The 21,543-nt window shown below is 47.8% G+C and overlaps 1 protein-coding gene across 1 annotated transcript in view; it reads right to left on the bottom strand.

Annotated features, from left to right (window-relative positions):
- LOC147016159 (Kv channel-interacting protein 4-like) overlaps positions 1 to 21,543 on the bottom strand; it is a 484,774-nt gene that overhangs the window by 423,973 nt on the left and 39,258 nt on the right. Inside the window, exon 2 of the mRNA XM_085848921.1 lies at positions 2,474 to 2,670. Coding sequence (XP_085705047.1) covers positions 2,474 to 2,516 — 43 coding nt within the window. The 5' untranslated portion in view covers positions 2,517 to 2,670. The remainder of the gene's footprint in view (positions 1 to 2,473; positions 2,671 to 21,543) is intronic.

The raw sequence follows: 21,543 nt of genomic DNA, 5'->3' as shown, positions 1-21,543 counted from the left end.
ATCCTGGACAGATGTGGTAAACCTGTGGATGGAGAGCAGAGTGACCAAGGAGCAGCACAAGTGAGGATCCTGTCCAAAAATTTATTTTCAACGACCAAAAGGTCTTGGAAGAGATTATACCTGTCTGTATCACAGGTAGGACAAAGACATCAGAATAAATCGTTGGACTTTTACATCAAATACAAGGACATTCTGGTAGACAATGGACCATAAATAATCCTGTAAGGGACTTGAACCTTCATGCACCAGGTCCACGATCCAGTGGTTTAATATGGCAACTCGAAAACAAACACCGACCATTGAATGAAGACACAGCCGGTGGACCCCAAAATGAAAAAGGTGCACTTCGAGCCCGATTTGTCCACAAACGTCCAGTGTCAGTCACATCGACATAAATTCACACCGAAGTGTCCCATTCTCACTCAACAAGGACAAGTTACCAACTCAAAATCCACGCACGGTTTGTATAAACGCACAGCAATGGTCGCGTGCACGGTTTGTATAAATACCAATACTATCCCGTACATGGTTTGTATAAATACCAATACTATCCCGTACACGGTTTGTATAAATACCAATACTATCCCATACATGGTTTGTATAAATACCAATACTATCCCGTACATGGTTTGTATAAATACCAATACTATCCCATACATGGTTTGTATAAATACCAATACTATCCCGTACATGGTTTGTATAAATACCAACACTATCCCGTACATGGTTTGTATAAATACCAATACTATCCCATACATGGTTTGTATAAATACCAATACTATCCCGTACATGGTTTGTATAAATACCAATACTATCCCGTACACGGTTTGTATAAATACCAATACTATCCCATACATGGTTTGTATAAATACCAATACTATCCCGTACATGGTTTGTATAAATACCAACACTATCCCGTACATGGTTTGTATAAATACCAATACTATCCCATACATGGTTTGTATAAATACCAATACTATCCCGTACATGGTTTGTATAAATACCAATACTATCCCGTGCACGGTTTGTATAAATACCAATACTATCCCGTACATGGTTTGTATAAATACCAATACTATCCCGTACACAGTTTGTATAAATACCAATACTATCCCGTAGATGGTTTGTATAAATACCAATACTATCCCATACATGGTTTGTATAAATACCAATACTATCCCGTACATGGTTTGTATAAATACCAATATTTGTATAAATACCAATACCACATTGGGATATCCCGTACATGGTTTGTATAAATACCAATACTATCCTGTACACGGTTTGTATTAATACCAATACTATCCCGTACATGGTTTGTATAAATACCAATACTATCCTGTACATGGTTTGTATAAATACCAATACTGTTCCGTACACGTTGTGTGTAAATACCAATACTATCCCGTACATGGTTTGTATAAATACCAATACTATCCCGTACACGGTTTGTATAAATACCAATACTATCCTGTACACGGTTTGTATAAATACCAATACTATCCCGTACATGGTTTGTATAAATACCAATACTATCCCGTACATGGCTTGTATAAATACCAATACTATCCCGTACATGGTTTGTATAAAGACACAGTGACACGGTCCCGTGCTTGGTTTGCATAAAGACACAGTGACACGGTCCTGTGCTTGGTTTGTATAAAGACACAGTGACACGGTCCCGTGCATGGTTTGTATAAAGACACAGTGACACGGTCCCGTACATGGTTTGTATAAAGACACAGTGACACGGTCCTGTGCTTGGTTTGTATAAAGACACAGTGACACGGTCCCGTGCATGGTTTGTATAAAGACACAGTGACACGGTCCCGTACATGGTTTGTATAAAGACACAGTGACACGGTCCCGTGCATGGTTTGTATAAAGACACAGTGACACGGTCCCGTGCTTGGTTTGTATAAAGACACAGTGACACGGTCCCGTGCATGGTTTGCATAAAGACACAGTGACACGGTCCCGTGCTTGGTTTGTATAAAGACACAGTGACACGGTCCCGTGCATGGTTTGCATAAAGACACAGTGACACGGTCCCGTGCTTGGTTTGTATAAAGACACAGTGACACGGTCCCGTACATGGTTTGTATAAAGACACAGTGACACGGTCCTGTACATGGTTTGTATAAAGACACAGTGACACGGTCCCGTGCATGGTTTGTATAAAGACACAGTGACACGGTCCCGTGCTTGGTTTGCATAAAGACACAGTGACACGGTCCCGTGCATGGTTTGTATAAAGACACAGTGACACGGTCCCGTGCATGGTTTGCATAAAGACACAGTGACACGGTCCTTGACACGGCACGAGGTGAGAGGCGTGATCCGTGCTGGGAAGGCAAAATGCAGCGCGTGAAGGGGACGTGCACACGGATGGCATGCACGAGGCAAGGTTGAGGGCCGTGCTTTTTCCCAACCGTGTCCGAGCATGCCGTGCTGGGGCTCGACGCCCCCCTACCTTCCCCCGGTTCCGAAGTGAGGGAGCTGCACTCGCCGGCCATTGCTCCTGCGACCCTCCTGCCCGATCAGCACTACCGTCGCCGTCAACCTGTCGGAGCGTTCGTTTCCCGCCAGAGGCGCGTACCCCTGCAGGCGGAGCCCATTGGTCGCGCCGCATCCATCTGGGTAATGAAGGGGGAAGGATGGGGAGGAAATCTGGAGGAAGAGGAGGGGAGAGGAGAGGAGTGGGGAAGGAGGAATTTGAGTTCGAACAAGGTTCCAAAAACGAGAATTCGTATGAAATTACCGAGAAGTACCGGTGTGCGAACTCTGTGCTCTGAATGAATTAATTCATTTATAATAATAATAATAATAATGATCATAATAAATCAATTTTTACCACATCCATGGATTACCCTTGTATTGTGAATCTTGTGATCGATCAAAATTCACATCCAGGTGATGTACCACATATTAGGGTTCACCTCCAGGTAATGTACCACATATCAGGGTTCACCTCCAGGTGATGTACCACATGTTAGGGTTCACCTCCAGGTGAAGTACCACATATTAGGGTTCACCTCCAGGTGATGTACCACATATTAGTGTTCACCTACAGGTGATGTACCACATATCAGGGTTCACCTTCAGGTGATGTACCACATATTAGGGTTCACCTCCAGGTGATATACCACATATCAGGGTTCACCTCCAGGTGATGTACCACATATTAGGGTTCACCTCCAGGTGATGTACCACATATTAGGGTTCACCTCCAGGTTATGTACCACATATCAGGGTTCACCTCCAGGTGATGTACCACATGTTATGGTTCACCTCCAGGTGATATACCACATATTAGGGTTCACCTCCAGGTGAAGTACCACATATTAGGGTTCACCTCCAGGTGATGTACCACATATTAGTGTTCACCTACAGGTGATGTACCACATATCTGGGTTCACCTTCAGGTGATGTACCACATATTAGGGTTCACCTCCAGGTGATGTACCACATGTTATGGTTCACCTCCAGGTGATATACCACATATCAGGGTTCACCTCCAGGTGATGTACCACATATTAGGGTTCACCTCCAGGTGATGTACCACATATTAGGGTTCACCTCCAGGTGATGTACCACATATCAGGGTTCACCTCCAGGTGATATACCACATATTAGGGTTCACCTCCAGGTGATCTTCCACATATCAGGGCTCACCTCCAGGTGATGTACCACATTGGGATAGCCCTCAGGATCCAGTTCCATCACTCCCTTCCCTTTGGAGGTTTGCTGAGCACGATGATGATGGTTGGCCGGTAAAGCCAATGTCGAGCAATAAACGATCTGCGCCATTTACTTTTCCCTTCAAACAGGCTGTAGTAAATACAATGAAGTAAACACACACCCTCTGGGTGAGCTGCGCACACAGCCTGCTCGTTATTGGGCGGCGATGTTTTGTGTTGTAAACGTCGGATCTCACAGACAATCGGAATGAACTTGAGTTGCCACGAGGCAAGAGAGCTCAACCGCTTGTCGACGAAAAACGAGGTCACCGCGTGGAAAACTGGCGGGAAAACGACATCTTCGTGGAATTGGAGTCAAAATGCCCTGATGGGCCACATGGCCCAGACAAACACCACCTCGTGCATACCCCCTCCTCTCCCCCCCCCTCGCCCCCACACGGTGGATCTCCCCAACCCTAAACGTCGAGGTGGGACACGTTAACACATGTACGCCCCCTTCCCCCCTCCCAGTGATCAGATGAGCCGCACGGCCAGTCTAAGTCCCGTCCCTCCCTCGTGCGCGCCCCCAATCTCGAAACGTCCGGTTGGGTTGTGTGGCTCGTGTTTGCACCTGATCCTGCGGACCCCCGTGCACGCCTCCGAGTTCCGGATCTACACCGTGTGAGCCTTCAGCCACAAACATCGAGGTGGGAACATGGCCCATGCATGTCCTCCACCCCCCACTAGTATGTCCCACAGCTCAGAACGTCCATGTGGGTCACACATGGCCTGTTGATGCTCCAACCCCACATGCTTACCCCACCCCATGATCGTCCAGTGGGGTGCACAGCTCGTGGATGGCCCCCTCTCTTGTACCTTTGTGAAGATGTCTATCATTCATACAGCACAGTACACATCGTGTTGCATACCACAGGTAATTCCACCACGAAACTATAAACGAGCCATTCAGAGGTTTAAATTTAAAAAATGATTAAAAGCAATAGAAACAAGTTGGAAAAAAAACATTTTAAAAACATGAAACAACATGTCGGGATGGAATTCCAAAAAAAACAAAAAACTAAACAAGGGAGGAAGGGATGACAACAAAGGAATGACAACACTATCCATTCACAGAATTACATCACGACATCTTTTGACATTTTCGTCCGAGGTGACTGAGTGTGTGTGTGTGTGTGTGTGTGTGTGTGTGTGTGTGTGTGTGTGTGTGTGTGTGTGTGTGTGTGTGTGTGTGTGTGTGTGTGTGTGTGTGTGTGTGTGTGTGTGTGTGTGTGTGTGTGTGTGTGTGTGTGCGCGCATGTCAATAGCAACAATTGTACCGAGATGTCTATGTTAGAGGTAGTTGTAGATTTGTAGTGTGGCTGGTGTAATTGTATGTAGATGTCTATGTTCGAGGTAGTTGTAGATGTGTAGTGTGGCTGGTGTAATTGTATGTAGATGTCTATGTTCGAGGTAGTTGTAGATGTGTAGTGTGGTTGGTGTAATTGTATGTAGATGTATATGTTCGAGGTAGTTGTTGATTTGTCGTGTGGGTTGGTGCAATTCTATGTAGATATATATGTTAGAGGTAGTTGTAGATTTGTAGTGTGGTTGGTGTAATTGTACGGGGATGTCTATGTTTGAGGTAGCTATAGATTTGTAGTGTGGGTTGGTGTAATTGTACGGAGATATCTATTTTAGAGGTAGTTGTAAATGTCTTTGTTAGAGGTCATTGTCGGTTTGTGGTGTGGTGGTTGTCGTTGTTTATAAATGTCGATATTGGAGGTAGTTGTAGATTTGTCGTGTGGGTTGGTGCAATTCTATGTAGATATATATGTTAGAGGTAGTTGTAGATTTGTCATGTGGGTTGGTGCAATTCTATGTAGATATATATGTTAGAGGTAGTTGTAGATTTGTAATGTGGTTGGTGTAGTTGTATATTTTATTTGTTGTGAGATTGAGATGGGAGATTGTAAAAAGACGTCGTGATGGTAATCCGTTTAAGGATTGTCTTATCATTCCATCCTTATCAATTGCCATTCCTTCCACACTTGTTTTTTATTTTTTTTTGTACAAACAACTGAGAGAGAAAACACACCAAGATGACACCAAAATAATATGGGAACAATGAGGAAATTCCAAAATGAAAATTTTATAATGCGAAGGGGGGCGGGGGACAATAATGCCAACAATAATAGTACTACTACTAATAATAATAATAATAATAATAATAATAATAATAATAATAATATACAAACTGCATTCATCACCTTTGTCGTGATATATTTTGGCCCAAGAGGGAGATATCAGTAAATCCAGACAGTCCTGCACGGCATTCAAATGACAACAGAGAGTTAAGAATGGATGATCTGGGTACCATGACCATGGCTCCTGGGTTCCACTACCATGGATCCTGGGTACCACGACCATGGATCCTGGGTACCATCACCATCGGGACAATATTTGTGAGAAAAGGCACTGTCCAGGAACATGCACTCAAAGGATGAGGGTTCACTTCGGGAAGAAACAGCTGTCAAACAAACCCTTATCAATAATCCAGTTCTATTTCAGCAGTGGAGAGGAGAGGGAGTCGTTGGGGTACCCGATAGATTGGTATTGCGACAGGTGTTCTGTATATTTAATGAGCTCCGCATGTTTACGAGTGCAAAAGACCAGTTTCTTAATGACCTGGGTCACCTAACGACATGGTTCAGGAAAGTTTGCAAGCAAGCAATCACTTTCTCCTTTTAATGATTAAAACTCCTTAATTACGCCTACCCTTCCCCATGTAGACCCGCCGAGGACGTTTATAATCACCATCAACTGTGCCCGTGGTCCATGGATTGAGTGCAGTGCAGAAGAGAGGGAAGAAGAACTGGTGTTCCAGGTGAGTGGTCTCAATGCTGGAGACCATGCTGTGGGAGAATTTGGGGGTCATGCCTAGTTGGAGAACCGAGCCTTTGCCTAACAGAAATTAAGAAATAATAAATCAGTGTTTCATTTGAAGTTAAAATTTGTTGCAGAAAGGTTATTTGTAAAAGTAAGTCTTGTTCATTCAGATTGACTTTAAGCCTTAATAGGTAACCTTCATCCCACGGTAACATCTGGGCAACCTGAAGTCCTTTACCACCGAGGGAGAGTAATTAAAAATAAATAAATAAATGTTCTCATCATTTTATTGCAATAACATGATGTAAATATCAAAATGAAACCCTTTGCAATATTTTAAGACAAAAACTCGATTAATGTATCATTAAATTATTATTTTATTTTTTTACAAAAAATGTCTTGAATTTTATTGTATTTTTTTGCAAAAAACCCCAGCTTACCTTGGGGTTCTCAAAAGCCCAGGCTACCTATTAAGGGTTAACTATGAGGTCACAGACTTGATAATCTTGAATTGTGGGATCTTATAATGAATCCACATTATATTTGGTATTTACAGGTGTGTTTGTCACTAGTGATCAAATTTTTTGACTCCAAAAACAAACACATCAATGATGTAATCCAGTAAGCAAGTTCATTTTTGTACGGCATGTGAACGAGCAACTGAAGCTTTTTGTGATCCGTCCATCCATTGGAACCACACTCTGTGCAGAGGGTTGGTGCTGTCGAAGCAGTCTCCTTGGATATTGGGAACAATCCTGGACAGGTCTCCACTCCGACACAGTATACCAGCATGCTGGTACTCATTTTTGCCGACCTCGGAAGGATGACAGGCCGAGTTAAACCCACCTGGTATTAATTCAACAGCTGAGTGGGACTTGAACTCAGGACCCGAGGATCTTGACTCGGAACCCAAGCTCACCACCCTCGCCATTAAGCCAACACCAGGCATTTTTGTGATCGACACAGTTTTAATCACAACTCCTTTTATTAAGCTTCCCCTTATATAGGATAAGGGAAGGCTTATTGCTGTTGTTGGATTTGTTTCTATATTTAGCGCCCCCAATTTTAAATTGGACCACAGAGGTTCTTTCACCCTGAGGAGTACTAAACCACCACTTAGATCTCTTTTCCAACTCCACTCCCAATTTCTGAGCTATATCCTTTTAGAATGAAATTTTGGATCAACGATGCAAATAGTAAGTAGGCGGAGTTGACAATGTTTTTTGAGCTTGACCAATTTTTAAGGTCATGACCCAATTATTTTAGAGACATTTTAACATTTTTCACCCAAACTCGATGAAGGTTTGTCCGATCATCACAAAATTGCCCTCTCTCGATTAGATAGCCTCGAGTAAGGTGCACTTACGATTAATTTACATCATTCCGCTCTGGGTTAAAGGTCAAGGTCAAATGGTGGTCCAGAAAAAACAAACAGACAAACAAAAACAAACATCTTTTTTTTGTCATCGCTCAATTTTGCCAATGTGGAATCTCAAAGACCACTTGGCTTTCCAAGATGTCCTGACATCATTATAGTGCACCTGCATTGAGGTTGAGCACATGATATTTGTTTTGTGTCCCTGACCCACTTTTTTCAGATTGTGACCTAATTAACAAAAACACCATTTTTAATCATAACTTGAATAATTTTCCTCTGATTTTCATGATGTTTAATTTTATGGATAGATTGCAGATGGGGACATATTTTCTTAATTTACACACTTATCCCTAAATGTAGAAAGGAAGGTCATATGGCGGTCCGAAAATAATGTCATCATTAGATGGTGGGCCGAGGGTAAGCTGGGAGATATTTTTGTGATCGCAGATATCTAGTCGTTTTACCTTGACCTGTCTAGCTTGTGTTCGAGTGCTGACACAGCTATAAGCTGTCATCCTGGTGTTTGACAGGCAGCGTGGAACATCAATCAATGTGTGTGCCATCCCTCGGAGGAAGGTGCTGGATGTCCCCGCTCCTGGCATTACCTGGAGGACGGTCACGATTACACGGTGTCTTTCACAAGAGTCGGCAATTGTATGCCCCAGAATCATGATTTGAACATAAAATTACTTAGTAATCATAAAATTATGATTAAAATTAGTAATCATAAAATTACTAATTAATTTCTTAACTGACATGACCTTGAGACAGAGTCAAGACCCATCCAGGGTTGGTTCGGAGTTGCGGAAACCTCAATGTTTGGTGAAAAGTACAGGCCTACCATGATCTGACAAAGAGGTTAGCAGACAATATGCAAATTAAGGAAATTTAACACATTTGAACCTTGAATTGCAAATTATGAGATTTGTATTGTGCTCAGATGGACAGACATTCATCCAAGTAGATCAGTCCATTCCCAATAAATCATCAACATATAATTCTTCAACTATTTCTCAAGCAACTACCAAGAGCAGCTAAAGCAGAAGCGAAAGAATGGAGTGTTTAAAGATGTCCCAATTTAAGCATCATTAATTATTCAGTACAAGGGAGGTGTTTATGTGAATCGTACAAGAGAACATGATCACATCGTAACAATACCGCAGTGTTATGGTTTTCAGAAGCCCCAGGGAGACACATCCAACAAATAATGAAACAGAAGACAAAAAAGGAACCTGAAGAAGTAAAGAGCGAAGATTGAGTCATCAGGAGGAACCTGGATCGGATTCGGGGTTCAGCCGCTACTCCACAACCCTCAAACCCATCCAGGTGCAGCTTTGTGAGCCTCACAGAAAAATTTCTGCAAGAATTCACTTCTCCTAAGAGAGATAGATAATGAAAGAGAAGAATGAAGAGTAAAAGAGATGAAAGAGAAGAAAAAGCAAGAATTATAATGAATAAAGAGAATTGTGAAAAAAATTTTTTAGAAAGAAATGTGAAAGGAACGAAGAACAAAGATGTCGGGAAGAACCTGGACAGATTGATTTCAGCAGTTACTCACCAGGCTCAAATGCAGCAACATGTATTGGTGTGGAGCCGGGTCGCGGTGGCGAGCACAACCGCGAGATAGAGTAGTCGAGTCGGCTCCACCGAACACCTGGAATTTTGGTCGTACCTTTCAGATAAATCTGAAAGGTCATGGGTCCCTTGTCGGGTCTAAGATCGCCAATAGGTCGACCACGTGGGATTGGGTTAATTGCCAATTTCAATTTATCTAAATACCCACGTCGTCCAAACTACCAGGGAAATTTACCCTCGGCAGGATCTGCGCGATCCGGGCCGTTACCGAGCCGGATCTGAGTCGTACCCCGAGCGTTGAGTACCAGAAACCTGCCGGGCCGATTGCACGATTACAGCAGCAATGAGGCCTCCTAATTCCCGTTCGCAGCGCGGCAAACCAATGATAGAAAGGACAAGGACAAGCTGGGACATTCAACAAGAGGGAATTTATTTACAATAATAATTGGGGAATGAGGGGAGCACGTAAGGGCAGAGTTATCCGACTAAGAAATGTAAATAATGTGCAGCAATAAGCACTTAACAATTCTACTGATAGACGGGACCCAAGGACACACACACGCACACACAAATACCCAGACAGAGATGGACCTCGAGGTCTTTATTGAAGCTTTCCAGCTCAAGGGAAGATGAGCTGGAGACCAGAGCTATCTTGGACCTGTCCACGTCGTTTGGTCTTTGACGTTCTGGATTGGCGGGACTCAAACCCACAACCACGATGCCACTCCAAGTACCAGGGACGGAGGATGAAGGACGGACACCAACCAGCGTGAGGGAGGACAAGGCAGTGAGCGCCAGCAGGCCAGGCGAGGCAATCCCAGACTATCCGGCCGTCAAACCACAACTTCTCCCAGTCGGATCGCGCTGATCAATTACACTGAACAACAAATTTCAAAAAATTTTTTTTACTGGAGATGTGTAAAGTGATTAAGACTAATTTGGGTACGCTGATTTCAAAAATCATAACCGTTTTGCTGTATCACGTCAGGATTTTCAGGAACAGAAATATTCCCATTGCCTAGAAGTCAGGATTTCAATGAAATTTACATATGTCTTTAACATGTCTATTTCGTACAATTGTTGTTAACTTGTGTTATATTTCTTTCTTTCAGATAAAGATGAGTAGGCGTTCCTGTACCAATCATCCTGACAACTTCTGTTATGTCTGTGGTCGGTATACCAAAAAAGATCAACAGCGAAGTATATCTACAGCAGTGAAAATGAAGGCCGCCTACTTTCACTACTTCGGGTGTAAGGTGGGGGACCAAGAACAGAGCTGGGCACCACACATCTGCTGCACAAGCTGTCACACAACCTTGACTCAGTGGGTGGTGGGCAAGCGCGCGAGCATGCCATTTGCGGTGCCCATGATATGGCGTGAGCCGCAGAATCATCATGATGATTGTTATTTCTGCTGCACAAGCATCGCCGGCTTCAACAAGAAGAATAAAGGTCACATCAAGTACGCTGACTGCGTCTCTGCTCGTAAACCTGTGCCTCATGATGACGAGAACCCCGTTCCAACACCTCCAGCTGATCAGAACATAGCTGTAAGCAGTGGTGAAGAGGATGATGATGATGAACCTTTTGAACCCGACACTCAAGAATCACACCTTCTGAACCAGGGAGACTTAAATGATCTTGTAAGAGATCTCTCGCTGTCAAAGGCGAAGGCAGAGCTGCTTGGATCAAGGCTGCAGCAGTGGAATCTACTTGAACCTAACACCAAGATATCCTTGTTCAGAGCACGTCACAGAGACATGGCTGAGTTCTTTGAGATGGAAGACACGATGACATTCTGCAGTGACATCAACGGTCTGTTGAAAGAACTTGGGTGTGATCACGATCCTGCAGACTGGCGCCTCTTCATCGACTCGGGGAAGAACAGCTTGAAGGCTGTTTTGCTCCACAATGGCAACGAGAAACCATCAGTCCCACTGGCTCACGCCTTCGGCATGACAGAGACCTATGAGACTATGCGGCAGCTGCTTGATTCCATCAAGTACAATGACTTCAACTGGCACATCTGCGGAGACTTGAAAGTGGTGGCGCTGTTGTTAGGGCTGCAGTCAGGCTACACGAAATACATGTGCTTCCTTTGTCTCTGGGATAGCAGAGACGACAAGAATCACTGGACGAAGAAAGATTGGGAAGAGCGAAAAGAGCATGTACCTGGTCGACACAACGTGAAGCATGTCGCCCTTGTCGACCCAGCCAAGGTTTTCCTTCCACCACTCCACATAAAGCTCGGCTTGATGAAAAGTTTTGTACGGGCAATGGATCTGAATGGGCGTGGGTTTTTATACCTCAAGGAAAAGTTTGGCAACACCTTGTCGGAGGCCAAGATCAAGGCTGGTGTCTTTGTTGGACCGCAAATCCGACAGATTATGAAGGACGAAACTTTTCCGACAACTCTAAACCCCAAAGAGCTGGCAGCGTGGAGGAGCTTCAAAGCTCTGACGGACAACTATGAAGAAATAGTGCAGCAGCTGCTGGAGTCCTTCAGGAAACTTGGCTCCAGGATGTCCCTGAAAATCCATTTCCTACACCAGCACCTGAACTTCTTCCCTGACAACTTGGGAGCAGTCTCGGACGAGCACGGCGAGCGATTCCACCAAGAGATTTCACTCATGGAGACGCGTTACCAAGGGCGGCACAACCCGAACATGATGGGCGATTTCTGCTGGTTCCTGCATCGTGAAACTGACACAGAGCAGCACAAACGCAAAGCCAAATGCCTAAAGCATTTTTAATTACATTCTAGTGGAGTTTTCCTGTAATTTCTATAATTTTGAAGCATTCATGATGAAATAAATGAATAAATGAATTTTTGTAAATTTCATTGAAATCCTGACTTCTAGGCAATGGGAATATTTCTGTTACTGAAAATCCTGACGTGATACAGCAAAACGGTTATGATTTTTGAAATCAGCGTACCCAAATTAGTCTAAATCACTTTACACATCTCCGGTAAAAAATTTTTGTTGTTCAGTGTTATTCACTCCCCGTCCAGGGGGGAGGGGACTCCCTCTCATAACCCGCCCCCCTTACTGGATGGTTTTGGCGCACGATCCGCTCATTGCCCCTTTGATTGGCCAAAAGGGGTGCCAAGTCCGCTGATTGGACCGGGGGGGGGGCGTGGCGGGCGTCTTGGCGGACCGCCCCTCAAACAGGAAGATGAGTAATATTGTCCTGCGTTGGCTCCCATTGGCCGAACGACAGCAAACTCGCTCTCATCTCTCTGATTGGTCGAGAGACGCCAAGTTCTTCATTGAACTCCGCCCACGCGAGCATTATGGCGTCAGGATACGAGTCGAAGGTGTTTTGTTGTTGTAAGTGATGTAAAAGAAAACCCTGACTATCAAAATAACTCCGCAGCGCACGAACATTTAATTCCCATTAGACTCGGGACGGGATCCTAACTAGAAACACGTACTTACCGATGTAACTGATCTATAGGACCTGGCTGTTATGTGCTCATGGTTTCCAAATTCGCAACAGTATAAGCTACTAGCTGTCCGTCAGTGGGGAAGCACAGTCCACACAGCATCAGGATATGGCACAAACATAATGAAATGGAAGGCAAAGGAGGAATCATTCCTTGTGTAGTTATTTTGTTTCGATAAATCACCTCTCCCCCTTGCATCAGTAGAAGGGAAAGATGCGTTGTGAGTGCAGTTGGAGTTATCCCATTGTTCTTTGACTCCATTTTCAGATTCTTCACAACAAATGCAGGCACAGCTCGGCATTCACGTGAACGTCGGATGCTTTGCATGGTCCTTCTGCTTGTCCTGTCCTTTCCACCACCTCCGACAAATCAGAGACAAGCCCCCACGTTCCTACAGCCAATCACAATAGCTGTATCACAGCACGCCAACCAATTGGAGTGGCTGGATCTCAGGAGGTGGACGTGAGAGATGACAGGATCGAGGGCGATAAAATGCCTGGCAGAGAAGAAGTCAGTGTCAGTTCCGAAGTTGTCCAAGGGAAGAAGAGTTCAGGGTCAAAACACCAGTTCACAGTTTAGACAAGTTGAGTTGAATTATCCGAGTCCAGAGTTGGTTCAAAATCCAGTGGTTGGTGGATCGAATGGAGGTGGTGATCGAGTGGAGAGTTCAAGATGAACCACGCAAGCACCTGGGGAAAGTGACGGAACGGAACGCAACGGATTGAGCGCTGAGGGAGCCAAGCGAAATGATCATAGAGACGAGGGCTTCCAGGTGGGGGTACCACCTCCTCACTGACAAAACCTCTTCTGCTCACTTCATTAAAACAACCACAAACTCTCAAACATCAGGAGAATCACTGCTGATTCTCAACATCAACAGTGATTCTCCTCAATCAACTCATCTCCCTGCAGGTCTTACACACGCACCTTGCATCCTTGCACCTGCCACCGCATGCACCTCATTGATTTGATCTGGTTTTGAACAGCGTTATCAGAGTCCACGACAGTCCTTTTCAGGACAAGCACTACACGCAACCACACACACCACACGTCTCATTTGCACCTCTCACTCACCCATACCAGACACTCTGTTGGATACCACGTGAGCCGACCAGCTCACATACAGGTGAGACCGGGGACGACACACACCACCTGCTCCACTCCTCTATCAATCTTTCTTCTCTCCTTCTCCCAGAGCGATTGAGGAGTCTGTGTGTGCAGAGATTGTGATAAGATGACAAAGTGGGCTGACGTGCGAGGGGTAAGAGTTTTCGCATGTGACACTGTCCATTTATACAAACGTGCCTTTGCAAAATCCTGATAAACTGCTTTCTAAACTGCCCGGTCATCTCTTTACATTGGTTAGACAAAGCATATAATTAATTACACGAAGTTCTGCCCCCTCTGTTCAGTTATGATTCGACATTAGCCAACATCCCAGTTACGGTATTGCTCGGCCATTTTGATTGGCAGCAGTGTGGCGTTGAGAGCAATATCATCCCTTATGAGGGGTTTAATTCATCAGATAGGTAAAGCACAGCTTGACACTGGAGCATGCCTGAATTAAACATCTCAGACAGTGTCCGTGGTTGCTTCGGAACCTGTCATGCCACGGAGTTATCTGCAGTTTGTTGGCTTCAGGATCATCAGCTGGGAAGTGGGTTCAAGAAACTCGCCTCGCAACTGCGTACACCCTGAACCAATAACAGTATGTAAACAGGGATACAAAGTTTATTTATGTTATATATATATATATATATATATATATATATATATATATATATATATATATATATATATATATATATATATATATATATATATATATATATATATATATATATATAGTGTTGTGGTTGACGAAATTCACAAACCACCATTCAGGTCCCTTAGGTGAGATATCTCCGTAAGTATATGTGTAGTTAGGCCCAAACCCGTTGTTTTGAGGAAATAAATGTCATTCATGCGGGCTGCGACCCTTTTAGATAGCCGTTTTCTTTTCCTATCTTTATTTTGGACCAGCCGCCATTTCTACCACCACCAACCACGTCTCAACAGTCATCACACAACAACCACCCACCACAACGCCGCTTCACAACCACAGCCACGACCTTTACCGTCACAACTCGCAACCATCGCCTCACTGTCATTTCCGCGCCACTCGTGGGCACCGATACTGGACTCGTGCAGGGCGCGCACCAAGCAGCATATTCAGAAACATTACAGACTTTCCGCAGAAAACGGATCAAAAACGACTCACGCCCACTTTTGTTCCGTCCTATCGGAGAGCGTGGGCGATTTGGCCCCGCCTCCAGGGCGTTGGAGTGAGGACGCTATATGCAAATTCATGGATCAAAAAGCATTCACGCCCACTTTTCCTCGGTCCAATGGGGAGCCAGTTAGAGAGGTGAAGGGTCGGAGGCAAAGGGTCAAGGGTGAAGGAGCGAAGCCACGGGGCTTATATAAACGGCTGCGTTCGTCAGTCAAAAGAGAGTGGTGCGTTGGAACGAGTTGTCGGTGGAGCTGGGAAGAAGAGTCAGAGTTCGGAGGGGAGAAGTCGAGAGTGGTGCGTTGGAACGAGTTGTCGGTGGAGCTGGGAAGAAGAGTCAGAGTTCGGAGGGGAGAAGTCGAGGGTGGTGCGTTGGAACGAGTTGTCGGTGGAGCTGGGAAGAAGAGTCAGAGTTCGGAGGGGAGAAGTCAAGAGTGAAGAGTTGGGACGAGCCAAGAGAGGAGACTGAGAGGGCGAGTAGACGGAGCTGTGGAGAGGGGGCGGCGGCGAAGGCGGACGAGGGGGTGCTCGCGTCGGTGCCGGGAGCTGCAGAGGGAGAGGCCAGCAACACGACCGAGGTCGAGGAGGAGACGCTCGCCGCGGGAACCGAGACAGGGTGATATCCTCCTTCCCCCGAGCATCAGCAACCCCCTCCTGTTTCCCCCCCCCCCGCGCTGAGATAGTGCGACAAAGGGGGCCCTTTCCCACCCCCTACCAGACACTGTCCGCGAGGCCCGCGGAGTCGAGGCGCCACCGCCACTTTGCGTCTCATCATCAGACGGGTAGGCCCGACACGGTCTCGGCCCCAGGCCCGCCTACCCCCCTCATCCTGGAGGGTGGTTCTTTTTCTTTTGCTTTGAGTGTGTGTGTGTTGTCGGTGCCGTCTGTGAAGTAAAATTGTATAAGTGTTGCCGTGTGCTCGGTAGTCGGATAGCTCTGCATTGTGTTTCTCTTTGATATTTGCTTTTTATGTAATATTGCATTGTCTTCTTCTTTTACATGTGCTTTTGGTGGAATTGTATATGTGTGCTTTCCGTTCATCGCGAAATAAATGTGCTTCATGTTGAACTGTTTTCCCGCTTCGCTTCGTCTTTTCCTCTATTGAATCTCCATCTTGCTTCACGTAAAGGGTTGGTCGTGGGCTGAAACGCAAAATAATTAATCGAACCGTCGAGGCCGACGAATAACACCGCTCGGTTATCCCGATAGTACGGAACGGGTCGCTTAAAGTGGCCCGTGTCCGAAGTCGACCTGCGGCGAGGTGCGATCGCCCGGTCTACCCTCCGTGTGGGTACTTAGGGAGGTCGAATTTGGCGAGCAACCCTATCCCACGCGGGGGCCGATTGGCACGATCGCGGTGAGACCGAAAGGTCCACCCGTGACTAGTTCCCGGCGTTGGTCCGAGAGGGTCACGACTGGATTGTCCGTCCGGTGGGCGACGTGCCGCGATTCGAGTTACGTGGCCGTCCGCACGCCGGCGGGCGCGAATCCGCAACACTGGTGTCAGGTCGTGCGATACAAATTCATCGCCCTCCTCGCGGCACTGGTATCGGAGAACGGGACAACGGGCTCTCCTGTCTCCAGCGAAATTCACGGGAATAGGTCCAGGGGTGAGAGAAGCGACCCCCGATTCCCTCCAAATTACGAGCGAGCTAAATTAACCCTTGAAGAGAAGCAAGATGGCGTCTCAAGGCGAGCGGGAGCCGGGGGTATTAGAAATGGATGTAGAATGTGTAGGATCCATGGTCCAGGATGGAATCCCCGTGCAGGAACATGAACTCCCCCAACTGAGCCCAGAGCCCGAAATAGGTGCGGCAGCGGCCGCGGTGTATGACACCTCCCCTCCCCCTCTCCACCAAAACCCCCCGATCCTTGCCGAAACGGCTCACCCAAGCGCACCCGACATGGCCCAGCTATTCACCATGCTGGCAAAAATGAATGCGGAAATGACAGCGAAGATGGATGCGAATGCACAAAAGATGAATGCGGAAATGACAGCGAAGATAAATGCGAACATGAACGAAAAGATGGATGCGAATGCACAAAAGATGAATGCGGATATGAAAAACGAAATGAAAGGCATGAACGAAAAGATGGATACAAACACAAATGAAATGAAAAACGAAATGAAAGGAATGAACAAGCAAATGAGGGAAGAAATGAAAGAGCTGTGGGGTGAGACGCAGAACATGGGCCGAAGCCTGCAGGCGGGCATGAAGGCAGTGACCAGGGAGCTCAAAATGGCGACTCCACGTGTCGGAGCGAACGAGCTGGGAGGGGGTGCAACGGCTGACAGGCCCGCGGTGGAGGCGGGTGAAAAAATAATTCGGGGGACGTGTTGGGCGAGGGTCGTGACGGTGACCGAAAGGGAAAAATTAAATGGGGAGACCAAAACGTGTGAGACGAGACACGAGGTGACGACAAAGGAAATAAAAATAGTTGAGACAAGGGAGGTAAAGGGTGAAGAGGTGACTGAGTTGGCAGAGACACGGGAGATGGGAACGATAGAGGGAAGACTGCACGATGAAGACGGGGTAAGTGACGCACACACACACACGGAGGTAGTGGAGGATAATGGGGGTGAGCTGGCGGACCGTGCAGGGACCCGGTGCGAGCAGCTGGAAGGCCTCCTCCAGGAACGAGGGGAGGGAGTATGCCCCCTTGAGGCGAGTCACGACCAGGTGAGTTCGGTCGTGTCGAGCGAGGTCGAGGGGAGGAGTGCTGCGAACGGGTGCACGGAAAGCTTGGGGGGTATAGAGGCCCCGGAGACCCTTGTGGGGACACGAATCCCCAGTGTGGTTGTTCCTGTGTGTGTGGTGCAAGGTGTGAGTGCGTCCCCGTGTGTGGAAGCGACCCCGTGTGTGAGTGGTGTGGTGGCGATTGTGCCGGAGTGTGTACTTCCCAGCACGCCGTGTGTGGATGAGGCACCGCGGGTGAGTGCCCCCGCGTGTGTGAGTAGTATGGTTTGTGTGAGTAGTATGGCACGAGTGAGTGGAAGGCCGTGAGTGAGTGGAGCCACGTGTGCGAGGGAGATGGCATGCGTGAGTGAACGGCCGAGTGCAAGGGAGACCGTGTGTGAGAGAGCGGTATGTAAGGGAGATGTCGGTTGGCATGTGTGAACATGCAGCCGCGTCTCCCGGGGTGAATGTAATGGTGTGGAGTGTGAGCGTCGTAACACGCAGGTGTGCGTGGGTTGAATGGCGACGGAGACGGCGACAGAAGAAAGAAAGCCGAATAGCGGCTGTAGTTGTTTCGGGGACCGTGCCGGGTTCACCCAGCAGTGAGCACGAGGTCCGTGCTGTGCAACGCACGAGACCCCCACGTGCTCGCTTGCGAGAGTGAAGTCCCGGTCCGGAAACGCACGCGGTGGATTTGCCGATCCCGCGGACGGACAAAGTTTAGGCAGGATTACGGATTTGGACCGGACGGGTTCTCCACGCGATCGTGTGTGTTAAGCTCCAACGGGCAAAGCACATGTGTTCGCGTGGGGAACCCCTCGAGACGTGGGGGTGTTTTTTTTTATGCGCACGGTGACGCCATGGCTGCACGTGGGGTTGGAATCCGGCAGGAGGGGTATCCCTGCCGGATAGTACCGTCCAAGGAGGGACGAGGAACACGTGCAGCTGCATGACGTCACGGGCAGGGGCAAAGTGCGCAAGCTGTGAGTTGCCGCGCTGGTGCTGCGCATGAGAAAGAAAAAAATAAAAATAAAAAAAGCAAGCCTCACTTTCGGGTGCACAGGATTCGTGGGCAAGGGGTGGAAGACCCCCTTGGCCTGGGCACAGGATGGAAACTAGTTAGGGGGAAGGGTTAGCTTAGTTAGACCGTCTTCATGGGGCAGGGGTAAGTCCTCATGGAGTCCATGGAATGGATGAGGTAGAGGGATTGTAGTCAGATTTAGGTTGGGAAAATTGATTAATGGGATTATTTGGAGACAGTGACAGACAGTGAATGTGTAGAGGGACGTAGTTTAGCTACGTAGTGTTAAAAGGAACGTGCTGTAGTTTAAGGGACGACGTGGGAGCACGAGTTAGTTGGGGAAGGTAGTTAGAAGGATGGCAGAGTTCAGCGGTGAGTGTGTTGAAGAGTTGGTGAGTGAAGTGGAAGCACGTGCTTGGTGAGTGAGTGAGGCCAGCGGGTCTGTGTGAGTGGAGCGAATGGGGAATGCATGGTGCGATGAGTGATTGGGGGGAGGAGTGACTCCCGCCCAAGGGACCCCGGGGTCAGTGTAGACTGAGTTAGGGGGTTAGTCAAATTAACAAAAATGGAGGTCGTTTTGTTGTTGGTGGGAGTGTAGGCTCGAAACCCGTTTGGAGGGGTGCAGGAGCCCTGTTGACGGGCTGGGAGCGTGGCTGCGAAAAGTGAGTATCGCTGAGTGGGTACCCCGGGCACCAGGCTAGTCGGCCGTGGTAGGCCAAGGGCCCATGGGGGGCCGGGATAGCGTAGTGGGCACGGGTGCGCCTGCTTGGTGCGGGGGCCCGGGGCGCCATTAGCCACGTGGGCAGAGTTGTGGGCATGGGTGACCCTAGGAAAGGGGCCCGGGAAGCCAGCCTGCCACGTGTGCGTTTCAGGGGAGGTGCCATGGGGGCACTCCCCGGTGTTTAGGGAGCTGGTAGGCTCGGAGGCAGTGTAGTGCCCGGGGGTGCCATAGCGGGAGATTCGGCAGAGGGTCGTGCCTGCCAAAGGGAGCCACGTGTCCCAGCCATGAGACCGTGTGAGGGCACGGAGAGAAAATTGGGGGGCGAGGCCCGAAATTGTGAGGACACCAACACAAGCGACGGGAATCTGGGTTGTTAGAACCAATAGTTTAAGCGAGAGGCGCTTGTTGAAAGCCCCGGGGTAGTTTAACAGTTAAATGGATAGGGTAGAATAGGAAGTGTACCCCTCCGCACCATCCATCCCCACCATCCATCCCCTCGCTCTCGTTGTGGGCCGCTGGACCCACTTTGGTTATAGATCGCTGAACTCTGGGGAGGCCATTCTGAGGCTTCGTTGGGCCTCGACAAAGGATGCCAGCTCTCCCTTATTCCCCTCCGGGAAGGGAACGTAGGGGTTGGGAGTAGGCTAGGTGACAGGATAGGTTAGCCGAACAAAGACGATAAAGGGGGTTAGGGGACGAATTATAGTGGGGAAGTAAAAATAAAAGAATAAGTTGGGGCTAAATTGGGGTTTGACAAATTAAGGGGGTGGGTATGTACAGTAACAGGCAAAGGTGATAGGTGGGAGGGAGACAGGTAGGTAGGTCCGAGCCCGCCTTCCAAGTGGCCAGCACCACCGCACTCCCTCCACCAACCTCCACTGAACGGCAAAGGCTGGCCAGCTTCATCTGCTGGCTGTGTTGCTGCAAGGCCTGTGCCGGCCCACTTCATCTGCCGGCCGGATCATCTGCAGCTGTGGTACTTCAAGGCCTGTGCCGGCCAGTTCATCTGCCGGCTGTGTTTGCCTGCAGCGGCCTTCTTCTGCGGACTGTGGTTGCCTGCTCACCTTTGCCATGCCATGCCCACTGCCCACGTTCACCAGCCCCGTTCAATTTTGCCTTGCCCCCCCCCCTGTTCATTGCCATGTGCGCCAGGATCAAGACAACAGTTTGCAAGCTGCAAGAACTGCCCTGTTGGCAGCTACAACACGGGCCTGCAGTGGCGGCCCGTGCACCGTGTTTGCGTCCATCCATTCATCCATCCATTCGTTGTGTTCATTGCGTGTGCCACTTGAGCTGGCACGGAGACTGCATTTGTGCAGCCCATGCACCGTTGTGGTTCACTGCGTTCAGTTCAAACCATTCATCCATCCATTCGTTGTGTTCATTGTGTGTGCCACTTGAGCTGGCATGGAGACTGCGTTTGTGCAGCCCATGCACCGTTGTGGTTCACTGCGTTCAGTTCAAACCATTCATCCATCCATTCGTTGTGTTCATTGCGTGTGCCACTTGAGCTGGCACGGAGACTGCATTTGTACAGCCCATGCAACGTTGTGGTTCACTGCGTTCAGTTCAAAAGGGAAGGCCTTGGACTGCGTATGAGCAGCCGGCCACGTTCCCTGTCATCTGCATTGTTTGAGCCAGAGACTGCATGCGAGCAGCCTGGCTCCCTGCTAACTGCTTTCTTTTTGCAGAGTTCAATGATCCTGGGCCATGGTTTAGTGTAAAATTTGTAAGTGAAGGTTAAGATGTACTGTAAATATGAGTGCGCCCCCGGCATGTATGTCTTAGCGCCGGCAATTTTATTTAAGTCGTCCGTGTGAGTGAGTTTGTTTAGGTAGTTACTCAGCCCTCAGGTTATTTATTTTGGGGACACGAATACCATGAATG

This window comes from Eptatretus burgeri, chromosome 12 (assembly GCF_056783735.1).
Source record: "Eptatretus burgeri isolate ZD-2024b chromosome 12, Ebu_testis_v1, whole genome shotgun sequence".
Lineage (NCBI taxonomy): Eukaryota > Metazoa > Chordata > Myxini > Myxiniformes > Myxinidae > Eptatretus > Eptatretus burgeri.
The sequence above is the reverse complement of the archived record's forward strand: the minus strand, read 5'-3'. Positions and strand labels throughout refer to the sequence as shown.